The sequence below is a fragment of the Heloderma suspectum genome, chromosome 1 (genome assembly GCF_057233095.1).
Source record: "Heloderma suspectum isolate Gila_16-S chromosome 1, 16-S_ref, whole genome shotgun sequence".
Taxonomy (NCBI): domain Eukaryota; kingdom Metazoa; phylum Chordata; class Lepidosauria; order Squamata; family Helodermatidae; genus Heloderma; species Heloderma suspectum.
Window position 1 is genome coordinate 94754633 of NC_139458.1, and position 22703 is coordinate 94777335.

General features: G+C 43.4%; 1 protein-coding gene across 6 annotated transcripts in view; it reads right to left on the reverse strand.

Annotated features, from left to right (window-relative positions):
* CAT (catalase) overlaps nt 1-22703 on the reverse strand; it is an 80359-nt gene that overhangs the window by 32282 nt on the left and 25374 nt on the right. For 2 of the 6 annotated variants that reach the window (XM_084851608.1, XM_084851601.1), the window contains exon 1: nt 4498-4687. The exons of the other annotated variants lie outside the window; for them this stretch is intronic. In XM_084851608.1, the coding sequence (XP_084707734.1) occupies nt 4498-4563 (66 nt within the window). In that variant the 5' untranslated portion in view covers nt 4564-4687. Of the gene's footprint in view, nt 1-4497; nt 4688-22703 lie in introns of those variants that run through there. 6 annotated transcript variants of the gene reach the window in all.

Below are 22703 nucleotides of genomic sequence, written 5' to 3' on the forward strand. Positions count from 1 at the left end.
AATGGTACCACATATATTCAGTGAGTTAGATAAAGATTCTATTGGACTCTATAAAATAGACTAGATCTACTGGGTTTATGGTAGTCATAATTTCATTGGGTCTACTCTAGGGGTACAGAATCTCAGGCCTGGAGCCATATTTGTCCCTCCTGGGGTCCCAATCTGGCCCTCCTGGAGTCCTGACAGCCATGCACCCAAGCTTATTCCCTCGATTGTTTGGTGATGCTCTTGATTAAATCTCGATGCAACCAGTTTGTAAAGGCAAATTAATTCAGAAATCTCCAGCATTCTAGATTAACTGTGCAATCCTAAGTATGTCTGCATCGAAGTCTCAACAAGTGCAATCCTACATGCACTTACTTGTGAGTCCCGTTGAACTCAGGCCGAGCAGACATGTGAAGGATTGCACTGTAAGAGGGAGCCAAATGAAAGAAACCACGAACTAGAACAACTATAAAATACAACAGGAGCTCAGGATGGCCAACAGAAAGGTGTTTCCTTTAACCTAAATAATTTTTAAGGGAACAGACATTTGCATTCAGATGTGTTGACCAGGGAAGTAGACTCAGTATTTTTACACTCAGCATTTTGCTGAGCTTAGATAATTTCCAACAGGTGGCTACTATGTGTGAACAGCATGCTGGACTAGATGGACCTCGGTCTGATCCAGTATGGGTCTTCTTATGTTCCTAACTTGGAATAGTCATATTAGGTGAAAACTCATCATATGTAGTTTCACATAACTTATTATAACTTTATCCATATTCCACTTTTTGTTGAACTCAAAGTAGAGAATGCAAAATTAAAGTTATTATAATTAGAAAAACATTCTATTTAAAATACTAAAACTAATAAACCTAATTAGTGCTTGAAAGTTTTTCCAAAATGACACTACCCTCCAGAACAGAACCTGCACCATATAACGAAACAAAACACCTGATGCAGTTCACTCACTGCCCGATTCTTGGTGGAGACAATGAGCACATCGTAAGAACAGTATCAAGGAGGATTAATATATTATGGGTTTGTACAGGCTTCTATGCTCTGCCCTCTTCAAGGGTTGGGCCTAGGAAACATTAGGCAGAGAATGGACAGGGGTTTGGGAAACATACAAGTACAACATCAAAGGGATGAACATACAACATGTATATGAGGTGACAGGACATCGCATCTTTAAATATACAGTATAATGAGACCATATATGTAAAATGGAGGAAAATGTTTGATACTTACTGCTGACACCTAGTTGCAACAGTTTTAGACCTATTAGTTTGCTCCACCAACTGTGCAAATAATCATAATTATAAATAATATACCTTATTTTAAAATTTTCTCACATGAACCAGAACTGAATCACTTGGTTATGTATGCTGAACTGGTTACTAAACCTTTACTGGCCTGAACTGGAACAGCTTCAATTAGCTAATTAACTGATTAACTATTCAGTTAAATTTTAATACATTCTCATATTATCAAAACCTCAAAATATGTGCATTTTTGAGATACTAAAGGGAGTATAAGATTACTACTAAATTGAAAGTTAACCAATATTACCACCCAGTTAGAAAGTTACAGCAATACACCAAAACCATATAGTCTTAAAAGCAGTAATAATAATAAATGTATATTCTTAAACATATACTCCCATTTAAAATTTTCATTGCCAATTAAAATTGTCTTTTTTATTACAGAGAGCGAGCGAGCTGTAACTAAATCAATCTATTGTCTTACACACTATTTCCTAGGGACACTTTCACTTACAGAGTTTATTAAAAAGCAGAAATGACATACCCTGTCATGTGTGCAGATCAGACCAAGGGTCCATATATATATATATATGGCCTGTTCAGATGTCACACTAAGCCATGATGGTTAGGTAATTTCTGCTAACCACAGTGGCTTAGCATGTCGTGGGAGAATAGCGTGTCGTGGGAGAATACCATGTCCCTCATGGTTAGTAAGACACCCCAACTAACAACCCCTCCCTGCAAAAGGATTAAGGGGCCCCAGGATGGCTTACCGTGTCATCTGGTGGGCTCCCTGATGGTTAAAACAGTCTCTGGAGGACTTCCAGATGTGACCATAGAGTCTGCCGGCTAAAGCATCCAGCACTGTCGGCAACACACTAGCTGCCACAGACTTTCTCTATGGTCATGCGTCCATTTGAGATACTGGAGCAGCCGCTGGGAGCCCATTTGCACCACGGAGGATGAGAGGATGCACGGTAAACATGCCAGGAAGATAGCCAGGTAACTATGGAGGGGTGGTAGTTAGAGGAACCACACAGTGCCGTGTGGTTCTACAATTGTCTGGCGGGCCCGTGTGGCATGGTTTCACTACCCCCCCCCCGTAGTTACCCTAACCACCCTTCCCCCGTGCATGTCTGAACAGGGCCATAGGCTCTTACCAATCACTAATGCCTTCAGCATCTCTGACACATTTAATAATGGGATTAATAGTCAGATAAACAGTAAGAGGCCAGAGCTAGGATTTGATGTTATTAACCAAACAGAAATCGCAAAAGAATATTTCTAGTTGTTTGCACACACTCTTAATACTATTGATTCGGTCCCAGTTCAGCAATTCTCTAAACCAATATTTGAAGGAACCTAAGTAAATTGATTCCCAGAGGGGTAGCTGTTATTACAGCAAAAACAACAAAGTTTTGTGGCACCTTAGAGACAAATTTAGTACAGGAAAGCTTACGTCAGAATAAATTTGTTAGTCTTTAATGTACCACAGGACTCTTTCTTGTTTAAGTAGACCAAGTTTGCACAGTCTTCTGTAGGGCCATTCCATTTCCTTTATAGCACTAACCTGAGTTCATCATGGCATCCAAAATCAACAGTTAGTCCTTGCCCTCCAACTCAGAATTGGACGTTATCATCTGAAGGGCTTCTAATTTAGAAAATAAGGGCTAACCACAGTTTGTCAATTTGGACAGCAAATTATGGTTAGCACTTGGCAGAGAACTAAAAGGGAAGCTGGGCATGAGAAGAGTTAGTGTGCAATCTTGCAGGTTGTTTCCGATTCCTTGAACTAGGGTCTGAATTGAGTCACAATACCCAATTGTCAGAGTTATTAACTAGCTCCAGTAAATTTCAATGAGGCTATCGATCTTCAGTTAGCCTATGCTTCAGTGGTCCTTTCCTTTGAATACACCCACTACTTCAGTAAACTGTCACTGCTGCAGGATCACCAAACTTAGTTATCAATCCACTTTTTCTTTGTGCACTGCACACTTCTCTGTGGCTAATCTGCATTTCATCTTGACTCCAGTACTATCTATTGGCGTTCCCTCTTATTTCTGCTAGGACAATGATTTCCATTTACACCGTGTCTGTTATTTTCTACTCCTTCTGTTTTTTGGCACTGATAACATTCTGTTACTATCATGTATTCACCTAGGTATGACTCTTCAGTCCCACAAATGTCAGTGGGCAAGTTTAAGCATGTGTTTTAATTTCTTCCAAAGTGTTAAACTTTGAGTGGATTCTGCCTACTTTGGCACCTTTCTCTATGAAATAGTAGACAACTCGCAATATTTGACTGGGCATTACTAATGAATGACAAATGATTAGTGTCTAAGTACACTTCTCTTCCTCGTGGAAATGAGTTGCTAGCAACATTATAACCAATAGTAGCAGGTTGTTGTTTTTACACAATAAGCCTCCCAGCATTATTATAGCCATTACTATCACTTTACTAACTGCTGCATTACTAGGCCTTTTGGAAGATGTAAACACCACTGATGGTATAACTACCAGCAGGCACGGTAAATGCAGAGATTCCAAGACCTTTGAAAGGGTTAGCCATGTCAGTCAGTTTTGCAAAAGAAAACAAAAAACAAAACACTGTCCAAAGGGCAAAGCATTATTTTTTCCAGAGTTCTCTGCGCAACCCAGGGTGGAAATAGTAACCTTTAGCAGCTCATTATCTATTAACATTTACCTGCCCTTTGCCCCCATTTAAGCTGTCTGCCTATTCGTGCCATCAGTTGCAAAGTCCAAGGTTTCAGAGTAGAGTGAAGAGATGCAGTATCGGACAGGGTTCCGTAAGGCTTAATAGTCACGTACGAGAGGAGATTTCACACTCCTACAGAGTGACAAAAGCTATGCCTGCAACAATCCTTCCCCCTATTAACGCTATAGCGTTTCCCCCTCTCCGCTCCCCATAGTACCGATTATCCTCCTTTCCCTATTAGGAGCAGCTGACGCTGAAAGAACCTTCTTACTCGCTATCTGGCTGGATTTTCGGAGCCCACCACTCCTATGGCAATTCCCTACCACCATCTCCATCTGGACAAGAGAAAACAACGACGACCCCCCCCCCTTTTCAGGGTGGTGATGGAGGCGCGCACCGAAATGTATTCTTACGGCAGTTGCCGGCCCACTGAATGGGAAACATACATGTAGCCGGCGAAAACTGGGTGGAATATGCCAGTAAGTTAATGGGGGGACTTCCACCCATGGGAGGGTGGGCGCCGTTCTTTGGTACCTGCGAGCCTCGCTGCTCTTGCCAGCGCTTCAGCTGCTCAGTAGCGCAGTCGCGACCTCCGGCCATTTTGTGAGATTCAAGAGAGACCCCCACCCGTGAGTGGGGGGGGGCTTTGGGACAGACGAACGCCCTTCTCTGAACGACACGAAAACCAGCTGCAGAGCGACTCCCACGCCTCCTGCTTATCTCTGACGGGCAGAGAACTTGGGAGATGTGATAACTCCACTAACCCCGCCCCTGCGCTTCCTCATTGGCCAGTGGCTGCCTCGCCGAACCCCTTCTCGAAGGCTTACTGGCTCTTAAGAAAGGGCGGGCAAGGCGTTTCCAGAGTCCGAGAGAAAATGCGGGGAAGACAACAAAACCGAGAGAGAGGGAGGGAGAAAGAAAGCTCCCCTCCCCTCCGCATATACGCTTGCTCCAAGATAAGCCCCGCTGTCGTTCAGTGGACCTTACTCGAAGGTCGGCGCGCACTGGATTGCAGCCTTCGTTTGAAGCCTATCTCGCTCCAGAGCAGCGTTCCCCACTACAGCTCTCAGAATTCCTGACCATTAGCCAGGTTGCCTGGGGCTGATGGGAGTTGAAGTCCAAACCATCTGGAGGGCACCAGGTTGGGGAAGGCTGCTCTGGAGTCTACAGTCGGGGCCAGTTCCAGATAAAGTGCGGAGCCTGCCCAGAGGGTGAGAGAAATGGGCAGGTGGAGGCGCTCTCTCGCTCTCTCACTCACACACACACACACACACTTTGACCAGCGTGGTGAAATCCAATCCTCACTGCCAAGAGCGGGTGCAACTACCTCTGTTCACCTATGTGCTTTTTTTCTGGCAGGTCTTGCTGGACCCACCCCCCTTGATACACACCACCCACAGACAGAGAGAGCGGAGGGGGAGGCTGATCTTTGCAGGAGCAGCTGCCGCCTCTGAAGGAGTGGCGGTTGCAAGGGAGAAGCGGCTGCTGTCTCTGCCTTCAGTCCCTTGTCCTCTCCTCTTGGAAAGCTCTTCTCTCTCCGCAGCGGGTGGGGAGGGCTGGAGCTAGCAGAGCCACTCAGAGGAGCAGCTGCTGTGGTGCGCCTTGTGTCACTTCTGCCTGCAGTTGCCCATTCTCTCCGGGCAGCAAAGCAGTGTGGAACTGGGTCCTGCAAACCCAATCTCCTATCTGCCACACTGTCTATAGCTGGCATATGAGCAAAGGCAGTAACAATTGCGGCTACTTCTTGCTTACCTGCACTCTCCATCTTGACAGCACAGTGGTGAGAATTAGGCCATCTTCCTCAAAGCACCACTGAGGGTAAGCAGGCAGAAGTGGCAGTTCGCACACACACTCTGACCTGGTTCGCACATACCGACAACCCAGAGTGTGGGTTGTTGCTGAATCATGGGTTGTTCTTACATGTGAACCGTGCTGTATGATCTAGCTATGGGTTGTTAACCACAAAGAGCCCAAAGTTCACAACCAAACAACAAACCATGGGTTCTCTTTCTTGGTTCATGGTTAACAATCCATTGTTAAACCACAATACAGGTTTCACATGTAACGACAATCCATGATTCAAACAACCCACAATACAATGACAACCCATACTCAGGGTTGTCATTATGTGTGAACCAGGCTTCTATCGATGACATGGCAGGGCCCAAACCTCTCTACTGTGCTGCCAAGATAGTGTGCCATTTCTTCTCACTCACAGGAGCAGCCACTGCTTCCTCACTAGTGTGCATATTTGGAAGGGGGAGGATGAGGGAAGGTGGTATCCGGCAGTGTCAGCCACAGAAAAATGGGTCCCACCAAACCAAGGGGGCCTAACATCCCATGGGGGACCTCAACTGGGTGGTAGTGGATGATGAACCTCATGGGTCAGTGTAAGTGGCCTACTGGGGTCTTGGCAACCTCCTAACAATGCCAATTGTGCCACGAGCAAGGAGACATGGGGCCGCTGGAAGGCTGCATTCCCTGTCTCTGAGGAAGAACATCATAGCAATGGGGCCAGCCTGGCCCCTTACATAGGCCAGAGAAGGAACAACTGCAGCATGTTTGTTTCCCTCCTTCCTGCCAGAATGTTGTTTCCATTTGACAGTTGCCTTCAGAACCAAAGGCCTGTCCATCAGCCAGAGAACCAAAGGCCTGTCCATCAGCCAGAGAACCAAAGGCCTGTCCATCAGCCAGAGAACCAAAGGCCTGTCCATCAGCCAGAGAACCAAAGGCTGCTGGGGGGTGGGGTAGTGGTAGCTTGAATTATTACAATCAACATGTAAGCCATCTTGAGAATAATTCAGTTGAATGGCTGGGAAAATATCTTCTAATAACTAAATCCTTGATGTCTGCCCTGTACCCACCAGGCAGTTTCTATACATCAGGTGTGAACAGTCTCCATTACAACTCAACCTAACTTTTAAAAACCCATGCTACATAATGGTTGCTTTATGACCCAGTTCTTAAAGCTGTGCGTAGTGCCTCAGCCCTAAATTTTGAAGTCTTTAATGGTACCACACAAACCCTCAAACAAAAGACATGTGAAAAGTACCCCATACATAATAAATTAAAAGCTCAGATTCAATAGGACTTACTTCCAAAACAGTACTTAGGGGTGTAATGCCAAACCAGGGAATAGAACACAGACCTTACCACCACCTTGTGTGATTTTCTGTTTTAGATGGTGCAAAAAACCTATCTGAATCTGAAAAGCTCTGGATGTACTCTTAGCAATTACAGGCAAAGGTAGTGTAGGGAACTTCTTCACTTAACTGAGCCCAAATGGTTATAAGCAAGCATTGTCATCTTTCATTGTGGCCCTTGAACCTTGGGAGGAGAATGAAATACACATGGATTCATCATGTCTCCACATTACTTTCATGCTTTTTTCCTTTTCAGAAATTATTTGTGGCAGAAATGTGAAGGAACCTATAGTAAGCTTCAGCAGGTACTGAAAAACTGGTGTAACAGTTCCAGTACTGAGCAATGAGCCACTGCCAACCTTTGCCTCTTCCCAATATGTTGTATAACCTGAGTGTAATCTTGCAAGTGCCTGCTGAGTCCCTTGTAGTACTATCACCTCTTGTTCAATGGTATGAAAGACCAAAGAGAGCTCTAATTAGATAAATAGGATACAGTTGCCCTAAGTAAATGAAGGTTTATGATCAAGGTTTCCAAGCATAGTGCATCCCAAGCTAGAGCAATTTAGTTTACAAAGTAGGAAACAAACTACTCCTAGAAGCTACATGTAAAGTTTTGATTCAGTTCAGACATCAAGCTAAACCATGCATAAGGAAGCTTAATGACATGATGTCTGAACTGACAAACCATAGTTATGGCCATTGCCATATTCCACCTTCTGCTCACTCTCCATTTCTAACTTTGTTCCTGGCAAGGAGAATGAAAAGCAGTGGCAGAATCTTGCTTGTAAAGGTTTTAGCAATCCAAAGGAGGGATGGCCACCTTCTGTATTTTGGAAGGGGGGGGGGGAGTGGGGGAGAACACTCTATTCTCTAACTGGTCCAGGATGCAAAAACATGATTTGCTGCACAATCCACTTTCATCAGAGGTAATGAGGTGGTTCTATAATGAAGGTTTTCAGCTTTGACCAGAGGCTTAATGTAAAGACTGCATTAAACTGCAGAATCTCTCACATGTGTGCACATGCGTTACCTTTTTTGAAAACAAAAGTATTTTCCTTACATGTAAAAGTTTACTGTATTTTTACTAGGCATTGATTGAAACCTGCTTGGGAACAGATAAAACTACTTTGTGAACCATACCTGACCCATGAGCTGCCAACTCACCATCATTAGAACGCCAGGAAGGAACTAGTTAGCAGAAACTGGACGAGATCATGGAGGCTAAAGTTGCATTTTGCCATTCTTTAGTTGTTGAAAATGGTTGTGCAGAGAGAGGCTGCTTAACCCATTCACCTCTGGTCCTTTTCCAGCTCAGAAAACTGAGCTGCTTTTTCACCTACCGGGGCGGGGTGGATACACTGTCCACACGTCTTTCCATCCATGGGTGAAAAACAGCTTCTTTCTGCCTGGCCTTTTTCTCCTCAGACACAGTTAACAGTACTATTTTGTGTATTTTGAAAACACAAACAGCAGATAAAAGAATGGAACTTCATATGATTTGTAGTTTCAGCATAAGAACCACAATCACAAAATCAAATTGTTCCTCTAGTAAGAGCAAAAAACCCGATATAAAATATGCATTTCATGGGGTTCACATTCCACTCAAGGAGCCACCTTACAATAGTAGTTATTTTCTTCATCCTTGCATATTGGATATTTAGTCTATGCACCTGTAGCAGAAACACACTCATACTGTATTTTGTACGGTACAATAACTGAACACATCTTTCATATATACAGTTAAATGTAAGAAAAACCAACCCTAAATACAAAGTAACCAGGAAAAAATACCCAAGATACTACAATAATTTCTTCAGGACTTCATAAAGTAATGGTAATTCCTTCATTTTATTAATGACATGTTACTGGGAGACATAAGCTTGAACTATCTGCCTGAAAATGAGTGTCAGGATGATGCTACTTTAACTTAAAATTCATGACCTTATTTATATTTAGCATTCCCTATCCTGAGTGTTACAGGACTAATACTTCACACCATTTCTGTCCATAACTAGTTAGTGGAGCTATTCTCTTGTTGCCCTGAACACTGATTATGCAAGGTAGTTATTAGGACCTGTTTAGCTGAATAACATCAGTCATTCTTGCAACACATGTTTTCTGCAGGGAGCCATCACTACATACACAGAAGCAAATATATAATCATAGTCAAGAACTTTCAGTTACTGAGCCCAGGTCAATGTGTTTTAGCAGCAGAAGCCCATTTTATCCCTTTAGTTATGATGGTGCTATGATTTAAGAGAGTTTAAAGTGCAAAATAGCACATATATACTTTTAAAAAATCAGGTTTAGCAAATAAGAGTTTGTTTTGCTCTGATATATCTGGAATATGGAAGCAATCGTAAAGCATGGAATGGTGTGTGGGGATGAGGGGGAGAAATGTTAGTTATGTTGTTCACAAGTAAAGTAATACACATGGCCATCTAAAGGCAGGCCCCCATAAGACCATGAAGTGCAGGTATAAAAGTGACCTAGCTGCACCACTGACTCTGCACATGGATGGATGCATGCCTGGTAGAATGAAGCAAAACGATTTTGCGCTAGTGACCAATGTGAGCAGCAACACCCAGAAGCAGACGCAGGATGTGGCTTGGCCAGCACTACTGTCTAACTGGGTAATTCTTGTTTAACAGGCAAAACCTTGAGGTGAATTTAGAAGGCTGCAATCTAAGTCTGTATCCGCTTGGCTCCTGATTGGCATTTGGGACCAAAACTGCCTTGGCTGCTCAGGTTGATGACCTCTGGGAGAAGAAGAGGTATAGTGTGACTCTGCTCATTTTCCTGAATCTCTCAGGATCTTTTAAAGCTACTGACTATGGTCTCCTGGTCCAACTGAGTAGATTGTGGAGAGTCTTCTCTTGTCTTATGAAGGCGATGCTAGGAAACTCAACTCCATGAGAAGCGTTGGTTCTGCAGGATTCTTTTCTCCCATGTTCAACATTAACAAGAAAGTGCTGGGGGAGGTTGCCAAGGTATCTCATGGATAGTGTAGCAGTGAATTCCTTGTACAACTGGGGTCAGTAGTCGACTAGAGCATAAATAAAATGGAACCAAATTGGGATCAGATGGTGGTGAATCACCAGTTAATCTGGAGACAGGCAATATAAGTGAGGTCACACTTCCCTTTAAAAAGAATCAGATTTGTGATTTGCAAGTACCCTTAGATCTGTCATTTTTCCTGGATGCCCAGGTGATAACTGGGAGTGTTGTGTTTTTTACCACCTTCAATTGGTTCACCAGCTTTACCACTTCTTTGTTTAACTAAAGCCAAATACTATGACCAGAAGAGATCACTGTGTTAATCAGCCACAGTTTGTGTATTTTCACGCAAACATTCAGGAGAATGCTCTCCAGAATAAATTTTCTAAATCTATAGCTAAGAATCCCAAGTATACACAGTCTCTTTTAAAAGGCACCAATATTAAGTTAAAAGTCAGAATTCCAGTGACTTTAGAATAGTGGGATCATTAACAGGATGTATGTATGATCAACTCCAGGTGATTACTGTCATGTTTATCACAGGAGAATGCACAGGACAGCATCATAAGGAGGTAAAATGCAAGGCGCCCACTGTCCTAATTCTTAAGTAACAGCTACTAAGTATGTCCTCCACCTTTATCTGTATCTTCCCTATGCTATTGGCATTCGGTAAACAGTAGTAGTTACAAGTATCAGTTAAGCAGCAGGTGCCATCAGAATGCAGATTTAGAAAATAAAGATGATGGTGATTTTTATCAAGCCTTAAGTAGCTGTTCGTACATTATATGCCAAATGGTCAGCAGCTTGTTAGTAAATACTGCTTACAGCTACCTTGCATGCTAGCAGTGTATGGTGGATATTCCAGTAATCTTGATCTAGAGTTATTTTGCAGATAGTGTGTATCTCTTTTGTTGCAGAAATATTTGTTTTAAGATTCTGCTCCATATTCTTAGACCTACCACATAATCTCCATGGATTAAGAATCAATGTGAGAGATGCCCAAGTATTTTATCTACAGAAGGATGAAGAAAGAGGAGGCAAATGTAACAAAGCTTTGAGTGCTCCCTGGAGGTGTGGTCATTCTTGTTATAAACAAGCCCTTTGTGATGTCTGCAGACTTGACCTACATTGTACAGAGAGGCTTTGCATATGTGGTGTTATAAAAGCATTGTAAAAATGTATTATAGCTATAACAACTTTTTAAATTAAATTAAATTTTTTATCCAAAATTAATTTGGGCTGCTTTTAAAGGTAGAACCTCTCATTTATACAACTGTTTTGATAATTAAATAATAAGGCTCTCAAACAGCCCAAACCTCTTCCTAGCCTGTAACACCAAAGGGGAACCCAATGTTTAATCTAAAATTTGATGTGGAATCATGTGGTTTGATCTAGGTTCCTTCATACATAAGAGTTATGATTTTAAAATATAACCCAAATGTATGTTGTATTACGTATTTTATTCTACTGAGAAAACCTTCATCTTGCATCATGGTACACCAAATATTCAGGGCCTTATCAAGCGATAAAGGCACGATTATTATTTGTTGTGGGAGATTCATCCATTATTCCTCAGAGTGATGGGTGTATTACATTTTCCTAGCAATAATGCTACAGTATTCTGTTAAAGGCAACAGGTTACTGTTTTCCTAGCTACCACTGCATTTCAGATGTGGAATGGAGTTGTGTGACTGTCATGGGCACCTACTGGATTATCATGGATGGCAACCCTATGCCCACACCATTCTGTAAGCATTTACAAATTATTATATTGATTGGGGGGGGGGCTTCTTTTGCACTTTTTAATATCCTTATTGGGTTTGTGCTGCCCAATTGTGACACCACAGTACTATACTCAAACTAACAACCAATGCAGCAAATTCACACCCACCTCCTACAATGCCTCCCTGTTTCAGAAATGTAGTGAAACTGACTTGACGGGAAGTCAGTAGGGGATCTTTACAGCCAAGCAAAGATTTCAGTAGAGAATTTTTTGGAAGAAAATGGAATACAGCACAGCCCTTGCCCCAGAACAAGACTATCCTCCCTGAAGCAAAACTTTCTAAATCTCCAGGGACCATAGCGACAGTGGGATTGATAAAGAGGTGAATTTTTATAGGACAGATGTGTCCAGCTGCAAAAGAATACAGGAACCTTCCTTTAGTAAAAAGAGAGCTTGAGCAACGCAACATGACAGCAGAGGCCAAGAAACACCACCTGCCAAAATTCAATTTTTTACACAACTGCTAAAACAGGACCGAATTCAATTTTGGAGAAGCTCTTGGGTGCCACATTCCAGTGGCGGGTGAGACCAGAGGCAAAAGGGACATGCCCAAGAATACCAGCACGTTTTAGCTTAAAGCACTTACTGCTGGTAAGTAAGCCTTAGGAAAGGCATTTCAACCTTTTAGAATGGGGAGAAAAACTGCACAAAAGCCAGGGAAGCCCCAGAGAATCAGCAGTCTGGGGAACCCCATAGGACCAGATTGGGACCCCAGCTGGACTGAATTTGGCCTGCAGGCCTGAGCTAGACACTCTTGCTCTAAAAGGTGCAAGAGCCCTGCCCTTCTCTGCAGATGGACATTCTATCATAAGGGGACATTTGACAACAATTGGAAAAGCAGTGTTGCTATTTTTCCTACACAGCAAGGTTAGCCACCTCTGACAGAAGACTAACACACAGGGCCAGTCTTAAGGGTGGGCGAGCTGGATGGTTGCCTGCGGTGCCAAGCTGAGGGGGGCGTCAAGCTGAACTCAGTGGCTGTGTTTTTTGGATGTACTATCTGCAGTGAGCTCGGGTGGCAAAAAGCAAGTGTCTGTAACCTTTTTGTAAAGGTTATACAGGTTGTTTGGGGACTAACTGGAGAGCCAGTGTGGTGTAGTGGCTAGAGTGTTGGATTGGGAGTCGGGAGATCTGGGTTCTAGTCCCCACTCAGCCATGAAAGCTCACTGGGTGACTTTGGGTCAGTCACAAACTTTCAGCCCAACCTGCCTCACAGGGTTGTTGTTGTGAGGATAAAATGGAGAGGAGGAGGATTATGCCGCTTTGTATGGAGAGGAGGAGGATGTATGCCGCTTTGGGGTCTTTAAAGAAAAAAAGGCGGAATATAAATGAAATAAATAAATAACTACAAATATGATTTTCCTTCAATTTGTTTTAAAGTAGGTTTCTTTTTCAGTTTGCACTTTGATATCATTTGCACTAGGTAAAAATCAGTAGAACAGAGCTTTACTCTGAAGCAATGTTATTGAGCACTTAGCACTTCAAATGCTAAATTCTATAAACACTGTATTATTATTATTATTATTATTATTATTGATGATGATGATGATGATTATGATGATGCCATAAGCTGCAAGCGGCCAGCTGGATATTTTTTTTATCTATAACATTTATTATCTTTAAAGATAATAATGCTTATTCTAAAGTAAAGAATGCTTACCAAAAAATAGGAACTGCTACAAAACAAGAAAAATTAGAAGTGCGTGTGATAGTTCTGCTGTGTTGCATAGCATACTGCCACTATTCAGAATGTGGCTTTTCGAGCTTTGGCTTGTGCAAACTGTAGCACAGTGGCTGAGAGATGAAGGTTTTAAAAGATGTCGTTCTTGACGGTTAGGAGAGCAAGTGATGTGAGCCTCTCATTCTCCATGGTAGATCACAAGTATCTCATGGAAGCTCACAAGTTCGGTGAGCTTCAATTTTGAGAAGCTATGCTCGCCACTGGCAACTCTAATTGGAAGTGTCAGTGTCAGGGTGGACACTGAGCCCATAGAATCCCAGAGTAGTTCTGATTCTGAGGAAGAGTAGTCGCTCCTGGGAGGGGAGCGCGCTCCTCTTTCCCAGGGCCAACAGCTGACGGAGATTCCTCCCACCAGCATTCCTAGCTTAGATAGCAGTCCAGGGAGTAACAGAGAGCAGATAGCAAACTTGGTGGATGTGCGACGCCGACGCAGAGAGTGACTGCTCTTTCTCAGAATCAGAACTACTCTGGGATTCTATGGGCTCAGTGTCCACCCTGACAGTCAGGAGAATTCATAGTGCTACCTAGATGTTTGGGAAGACATCAGCATTCCTCACCCAGATCATTATTTAACCTAGGGCCGGCCCCGCTAACAAAAACACTGCATACATTACAGGCGGGCCGGATACTGAACTGCAGGCACCGTATGAGCCTAGTATGTATAGAGGTCTTCACCTAAAATCTGGACTTCCAAAAATGGATTGCAAAGTCCTTGAGTTTATTTTCTTTGCTGTTAAGTGATAGATAGAATTCAAAACAGGTCTGTAATGCCTGTGAGCAAAACCTACTTTCTATGGAAATTATTGCAGAACAATCCCTCAAGCAACACAGTATCTCGACAAGAATTGGTTCACTACAAGATTAGCAGCACTGCATTTATTAATGCTGCCACATTGATCAATTAGAGATCTTCTGAGTCATGATATCAATTGATACGTCAGGTAGGTGTGGATATTTCTTTTGTAACATCCTGGTTAACACAGCCAAGTAAGTACTTGGAACTGGGACACATGAGTAATTTGTGCATTCTGCATTAGGAAACAGCTGTTGAACTGCCATTTAATATGATGAAAATGATATGACAACAGTGATATGAGGAAATATGTATTTATATTTGACTTTTCATTAGAATTTTTATATCTAGCTCATCTTCACTAATGAATGAAGCACATGTAAATGATAAACAAGCGAAAAGCATAAATTATTTGAGGTGAAATAAGATTATATATTCCTGGCTAAAGTGCTGTAGTATAATTTGTGAACAAACATTAAAAAATGTTATCAATAAGGGCTTACTATCTCCAAAATGTTAGATTGTCACTGAGGTGGAGAAATACATGTTTCAATTAAGAGATGCCCCCACAAAACCGCAACTACAATGTTAAAATAATTTAACTGGTCAGCTTTGAACCAGTGAAAGAGATCAAGTGTGAATTGCATTATGTGCTCACCTCTGCAAATAACCAAGACAGAAATAATAATACTTGAATATGTAACATTTATAAAAGGTTTTTAGGAGGCAGGTATAATGCAAATGAAATAGCCAAAGGAGAAACATTGCATTCTGCTATTCTACATCTTTTAATGTGATTTTTATTTGGGGGGGGGGGGTTGTAATTAGAAGAATTCCAGACGTTCCACCACCACGAGCAATGGGCCTTTGAACAAGTCTACACATTATGCAGAATGAAGTTGTGGAATTCTGGTCTGAACAGATGGCACAGAGAGAGAGAGAGAGAAGTGTCTCATTTTTAATGCTCCCCACATAAAAACTCTTAGAATCATAGAATCATAGAATAGTAGGGTTGGAAGGGGCCTACAAGGCCATCGAGTCCAACCCCCTGCTCAATGCAGGAATCCAAGTCAGAGTATCCCTGACAAATGGCTGTCCAGCCTCGTCTTGAAGGCCTCCAGTGTGGGAGAGCCCACCACCTCCCCAGGTAATTGGTTCCATTGCCGTATTGCTCTGACACTCAGGAAGTTTTTCCTGATGTTCAGTCGGAATCTGGCTTCCTGTAACTTGAGCCCATTATTCCGTGTCCTGCACTCTGGGATGATCAAGAAGAGATCCTGGCCTTCTTCTCTGTGACAACCTTTCAAGTACTTGAAGAGTGCTATCATATCTCCCCTCAGTCTTCTCTTCTCAAGGCTAAACATGCCCAGTTCTTTCAGTCTCTCTTCATAGGGCTTTGTTTCCAGTCCCCTGATCATCTTTGTTGCCCTCCTTTGAACCCTCTCCAGCTTGTCTGCATCCTTCTTAAAGTGTGGTGCCCAGAACTGGACACAGTACTCCAGATGAGGCCTAACCAGTGCTGAGTAGAGGGGAACTAGTACTTCCCGGGATTTGGAAGCGATGCTTCTATGAATGCAGCCCAAAATAGCATTTGCCTTTTTTGCAGCCACATCACATTGTTGGCTCATATTCAGCTTGTGATCGACAACAATTCCAAGATCCTTCTCGCTTGTAGTGTGGTTGAGCCACGTATCCCCCATCTTGTAACTGTGCATTTGGTTTCTTTTTCCTAGGTGCAGAACTTGGCATTTGTCCCTATTAAATGTCATTCTGTTGTTTTCTGCCCAGCACTCCAGTCTATCCAGATCACTTTGAATTTTGTTTCTGTCTTCCAAAGTATTAGCTATCCCTCCCAATTTTGTGTCATCTGCAAATTTGATCAGCATTCCCTGCACCTCCTCCTCCAAGTCATTAATAAAAATGTTGAAGAGCACTGGGCCCAGGACTGAGCCCTGCGGTACCCCACTCGTTACCTCTCCCCAATTTGAGAAGGTCCCATTGAGAAGCACTCTTTGAGTCCGATTCTGTAGCCAGCTGTGGATCCACCGGATCGTTGTTTCATCTAGCCCACTTCGAGCAAGTTTGCTCATCAGGATATCATGGGGCACTTTGTCGAAAGCTTTGCTGAAGTCGAGGTATATGATGTCTACAGCATTCCCACGGTCTACAAGGGAGGTGACTTGATCAAAAAATGAGATCAGATTTGTCTGGCAGGACTTGTTTTTGACAAATCCATGTTGGCTTCGAGTAATCACGGCATTGTTGTCAAGGTGCTTCCAGATGGATTGCTTTATGATCTGCTCCAGAATTTTCCCAGGGATTGATGTCAGACTGACTGGTCTGTAGTTCCCAGGTTCCTCCTTTTTACCCTTTTTGAAGATAGGGACAACGTTAGCCCTCCTCCAGTCATCTGGCACTTCCCCGGTCCTCCATGATTTCTCAAAGAGAATAGACAGCGGTTCTGAGAGTTCTTCTGCCAGTTCCTTTATGACTCTAGGATGCAGTTCATCTGGCCCTGGAGATTTGAACTCATTCAAAGTAATGAGGTGTTCCTTGACCATATGCCTGTCGATCTCAAGCTGCAATCCTGCCCCTTCAGCCTGTACTTCGCCTTTGCCAGGGGGGTCATAGACCCTCTTTTGGGAGAAGACTGAGCCAAAGTAGGAATTGAGCACCTCTGCCTTTTCTTTGTCCTCTGTTATCATTTTGCCATCCTTATTTAATAGCTGAACAACCATTTCTTTCCTCTGCCTTTTACTATGCACGTAGCTGAAGAAAGCCTTTTTGTTGTTTTTAGCATCCCTCGCTAACCTCACCTCGTTCTCCGCTTTAGCCTTCCTGACGCCATCCCTGCAATTCTGTGCTACCTGCCTGTACTCTTCCTTTGTTACTTGGCCTTCTTTCCACTTCCTATATGTGTCCTTTTTTGTTTTCAGGTCATCCCTAAGCTTTTTGTGAAGCCACATTGGCTTCTTCTGTTGTCTTCCACCTTTTCTTCTTGTTGGAATTGTTTGTGATTGTGCCTTGAGAATTTCCTTTTTTAAAAGTTCCCACCCATCTTGGACTCCTTTTCTCGCTAGCATTGCTTGCCATGGGACCTTACTGATCATTGTTCTGAGTTTATTAAAATCAGCTTTCCTAAAATCCAGGGTACGCGTTTGAGTACACTCGGCTTTTGCTTCCCTTAGAACCAAGAACTCAAGTACAACATGGTCGCTTTCCCCCAGAGTTCCTGTAACTGCTACTTTCTCCACTAAGTCATCTCTGTTGGTTAGGATCAAGTCAAGGATAGCCGATCCTCTAGTTCCTTCCTCTACTTTCTGTAGGAGGAAGTTATCCGCCACACAAGTCAGGAATTTCCTGGAGGGGCCATGTTTTGCAGAATTTGTCTCCCAACAAATATCGGGGAAATTGAAGTCCCCCATTACTACTACATCATGCTTCCTTAAAACATTGGCTATTTGCTTTTCAAAAGTTTCATCCTTGTCTTCTCCTTGATTGGGTGGCCGGTAGTAGACTCCGACCACCAGGTTCCTTTTATTCTTTGCTCCATTTATTTCAACCCAGATGCTCTCGATGGGGCTACCAAGCTCCTCCTCCTGTATTTCTGTGCAGAGATATGTATTTTTCACATACAGTGCAACCCCGCCTCCCTTTCTGTTCCTCCTGTTCTTTTTGAACAAGTTATATCCTTCAATTGCTGTATTCCAGTCATGAGAGTCATCCCACCAAGTCTCAGTTATACCTATCAAGTCATAATTTCCCTCCTGTATTAAGAGTTCAAGTTCGTTCTGTTTGTTTCCCATACTCTGGGCATTAGTATATAGACATCGAAGACCATGTGCTTCATAGTCTGGCTTTCTTCCTACCTGTGTCTGAAGACTATTATTGGACGCTATCAGAGCTGTTCTCTCCATTACAGTGCATGCGCCTACGTCCATTGTTACCCCCAACATTACATCTCCCTTCCCCGTAGGATTCAGTTTAAAGCCCTCCTGATGAAGTTCTTCATGCTGTGGCCAAACACATTCTTCCCAGCCTTTGTGAGGTGCAACCCATCCCTAGCCAACAGCCCATCTTCCAGGAAGTATAGCCCGTGGTCCCAGAATCCAAATCTCTCTCGTCGGCACCACCTTCGTAGCCAGTCATTCACCCGGATGACTGTATGATCTTGTATATAGTAAACTAGCAGAGTGAAGTATTAGTTTACTACATTCAGTAAGGTTTTTGCTTTAAAAAAAAAAAACATGGGCAAACATTAAAAAAAATGCTCCAGGCCCCCAAACAAGATTCTGAAGCTGTACAATCCAGAATTCTAGCCTCTCAGTATACAGCCTAATTCTGGTTAATGTATAGATCGGCTCTTCGTTTAAGAAGGCAATGTAACCAACTCCTAAATTAACACCACCCAGTTTGATCCCTACTGATTTTGTACATAGTATACTTTCTAACTGTAAGCTTTGCTTACAGTGGACCCAAGTAGTTCCTTGGTAACTTTGCAGCTTACCAAGAAAGACTTGTGCTGAATCCGACTGAATGTGGGTTACAGTTCATTATCAAGCCTACTCTGGTTGTGCAGCTGGCAAAGAAGGAGTTCTTTTCCACCCCCCTAGCATCTTCACAGTGTTGCCCAGAAGAGCTGTTTTAAGTTGTGAAGGGGTTATTACAATCTGACCCCAAAAGGACAATGAACACACCCTTGATGGATTGCTGTGACAAATTTGCACCTTGAAGGTAAAATTGCATGATTATCCAGCATGATTTGGACTCCACTGTGAGTGCATTTCCATTAACAGAGATATCCAGAGCACCATCTAGTCCAGTCATATTGGATGAGTTTCAGTTGTTGAGGCCCAAGAATGCAGACAAACTGCTTAAAAGAGTCTGACCAACCACTTGCATGCTCGACTCTTGCCCGTCTTGGCTAATTACATCAAATAAGGAAAGATAGCTAGTTGAGTACAAGAGGTTATAAATTCCTCCTAGGCCCCATCTACATGGGGTTTTTACTCCAGTTCTACTCTACCCCCAAGTCAATAGTGTCAGGTGATGCATGTTGCTCTCTGTAGCTAGCCTGGCGTTTCTTGCCCTAAATCCAGGTTTTTTTTCAAACTTATTTTGTGTTGGATTCTCCTGTCACAGCGGCACTCAGAAGCACTTCATTGAGCCCATGTTTGTGGGGTGGGGGGAAGGCTGTTGATTGGGCAATTAATATACATCAAAGATAATGTGCCCATCACTCTCCCTCCTTGCCAGCTCCGCACTCTCTGCTCTCAGCGCATCTTGCACTCCTGCTCGTTCTGATCAGTCTCCAGGCGGCGGGAGCTGCCAGCTGGCTTCAGCGCGGGCTGGTGGAAGCAGCGCTGATTGGTGGAAGGGAAAGTAGTGGGGGGGCATCAGTGGGGGTGTGGGGAGAGCAGAGGGGTAAACATGTCTACCTGGAAGTAACTCAATGCCTTCAGTTCCACTTTGCCGAGTACAGGAGCAGTCCTGTTGCTTTGAAACTGTGCTGTTCTGAACACGGGCTCTGTTGCTGCCTCTCACTTTAAAAAGTAATTGAGCTTGGGAGTGGGGGGGAGCCAGCCCTGCTGTTTTAAAACTGTGCCGTTGAGAAGCAGCGCAGCTAAGAAACACTGGCTCCGTCAGTGCCTCTCACTTTAAATAGTCATTGAGCTTGGGAGTGGAGATGGGGGCCAGCCCTGCCATTTTGAAACTGCACAGCTACGAAAGAGCAGCTAAGAAATGGTGGATCCCTGTTGATTCGAAGCTGCGTAGATAAGAAAGGGTGGATACAAGGGTGGATGCATGCATGTATGGGGGTTTGTCATGAATGTCTACTTGTAAGCAAGTCCTCCATTGCACTTCGCTGAACACACGAGGGGGAGCAGGCCTCCACTCATTGGCTGCCCCGCACCTACGCTATTGCTGACGTTAATTTCTACTTGCAGCGGGACTCACCCACCCCACCCCACCTAATGCAGCTTCAGTTCCCATATACACTGCAAACCGGAGGAATACAGCACTCTGTGGAAAGAGCTAATTAGTTTCTGTGAAAATGCGGATTTTGCCGAAATTGCTTCACAAAGTGTTTCCGTTTAGATTGGCTCCTAGAGAGGGAGCTGCTGGGCTTTGACAGTGTTTGTCTGCCCACCCTTCTCTTCAGGTGCTTAAGCCTCCAGCCTCCTGGAGGCATGAGCCTGCGGCGTGAGCCAAAGGGAGGGAGCAAAAGGGCTCTCTGCCTGAGCTCTCAGGCGTGGGCGACAAGCCATTAAAGAGGACCTGCTATCCTGGAAGAAGAGAAGAGCTGGAGGAGAGTTTCGCATAGCAAGTGGCTACCAACACACAGAGCCACAGCTGTGCAGAGAACAAAAGGAATACTCAGTACTACTGACATATGACTGTCTGACAAGAGTTCCCGGAGCGATAGGACTCAGCTGCCAGGTTCTGTTTGACGACATAACCAGGGATTGTTGAAATGTGGTTAGGGTTTTTTATTATTTGAAAATACATTTTTATGGTCTAGTTTTCTGTTAGATTTATGGATTTGTGTGTTTTTAATAACTGACAGAATCAAGTAACAGTGTTTGGTGACACTGGTGCTATCGCTTGATAGCACAGATTAGCTGTGTTAGCTAATAGACATGGTCACTACTAGGAGTCAGACTATCCACCTGAGGAGCAGTAAAAGGAGAGTAAAGCCCACTGAGGATGTAACAAACAGTTCAATGTAGTCTTATGTTACCACTTTGGGTGGGAGAACGGTGAATACAAACAAGACCAAAAAGAAGAACAGGAAGGAAAGAAATGGTATTGGAACAGAAGGAGATAATCGAGAGGGCCAATTAAAGGAAAAGGTATTAGATGTGCCCATGGAAGTAATTAAGGAATCACCACCGGTTGCCCTGAGTATAAACAATGAAACTCTGCAGGAAATTAATTTGTGTTCTCAAGACAGAAATGATGGGAGGCATTCTGAATTAATGAGAACCCACCAAAGTCATGATGATAGCCTCATAGCTTTTTTTGACAGATTGATAGTAATTTGATGAATTACTAAGTAAGGAGAAGGAAATACTGGCTGAATTTCAGGAGTGGGATAAGATAATCACACAACAATTAATGGCTGTGGAGGTTGACTCTCAAAAGTCTCAGGGCAACCCAATTCCCATCCCATAGATGGGAATAAGGATGACCCAGATGGGAATAAAGATGACTTAATTCTTGGAATGTGTACTATGCTAAGAGATCTATGCACCATAATAGGCACAATAATGGCCAATGTTCACGTAATTTGTTCAATGATAAATGATGGGATATTACAGACAGCCGCACCAAAGAATAATTATACAGAAGAGGCTAAGCAACCTAAAAAGCATGAAGAACGTTGTAATATCACAGAGTCCCAATACATAGCCTAAGGCAAGTAGTACACTTAAATGGAGGAAGTATTAGGAGGGAGGACGGTAAAAAATCTAAAAGGAGAGTAAGTGCCCAATCCCCTTCATGGATCACTGCCTTGTTGTGGCGAAGGGCTTGTGTAACTCAGTGAAGCCATAAGCTATGCCGTGCAGGCCACCCAAGATGGACAGGTCATGGCAGAGAGTTCTGTCAAAATGTGGTCCACTGGAGAAGGAAATGGCAACCCACTTCAGTATTCTTGCCAAGAAAACCCCATGGAACGTATCACAAGGCTAAAAGAGATGACGCTGGAAGATGAGCCCCTCAGGTCGGAAGGTGTCCAATATACTACTGGGGAAGAGCAGAGGGTATTTCCAAGTAGCGCCAGAAAGAGTGAAGCGGCTGGGCCAAACCCGAAAGGACACTCAGCTGTGGATGTGTCTGGCGGTGAAAAGAAAATCCGATGCTGTAAAGAACAATATTGTTTAGGAACCTGGAATGTCAGATCAATGAATCAAGGTAAGCTGGAGGTGGTCAAACATGAGATGGCAAGATTGAACATCGACATCTTGGGAATCAGCGAACTCAAATGGACAGGCATGGGCAAATTTAATTCAGGTGACCATCATATCTACTACTGTGGCCAAGAATCCCTTAGAAGAAATGGAGTAGCACTCACAGTCAACAAAAGGGTGGGAAAAGCAGTACTGGGGTACAATCTTAAAAACGATAGAATGATCTCAGTACGAATCCAAGGCAAACCATTCAACATCACAGTAATTCAAGTCTATGCCCCAATCACTGAGGCCGAAGAAGCTGAGGTTGATCGGTTCTATGAAGACCTACAACACCTTCTAGAATAACACCAAAAAAATATGTCCTCTT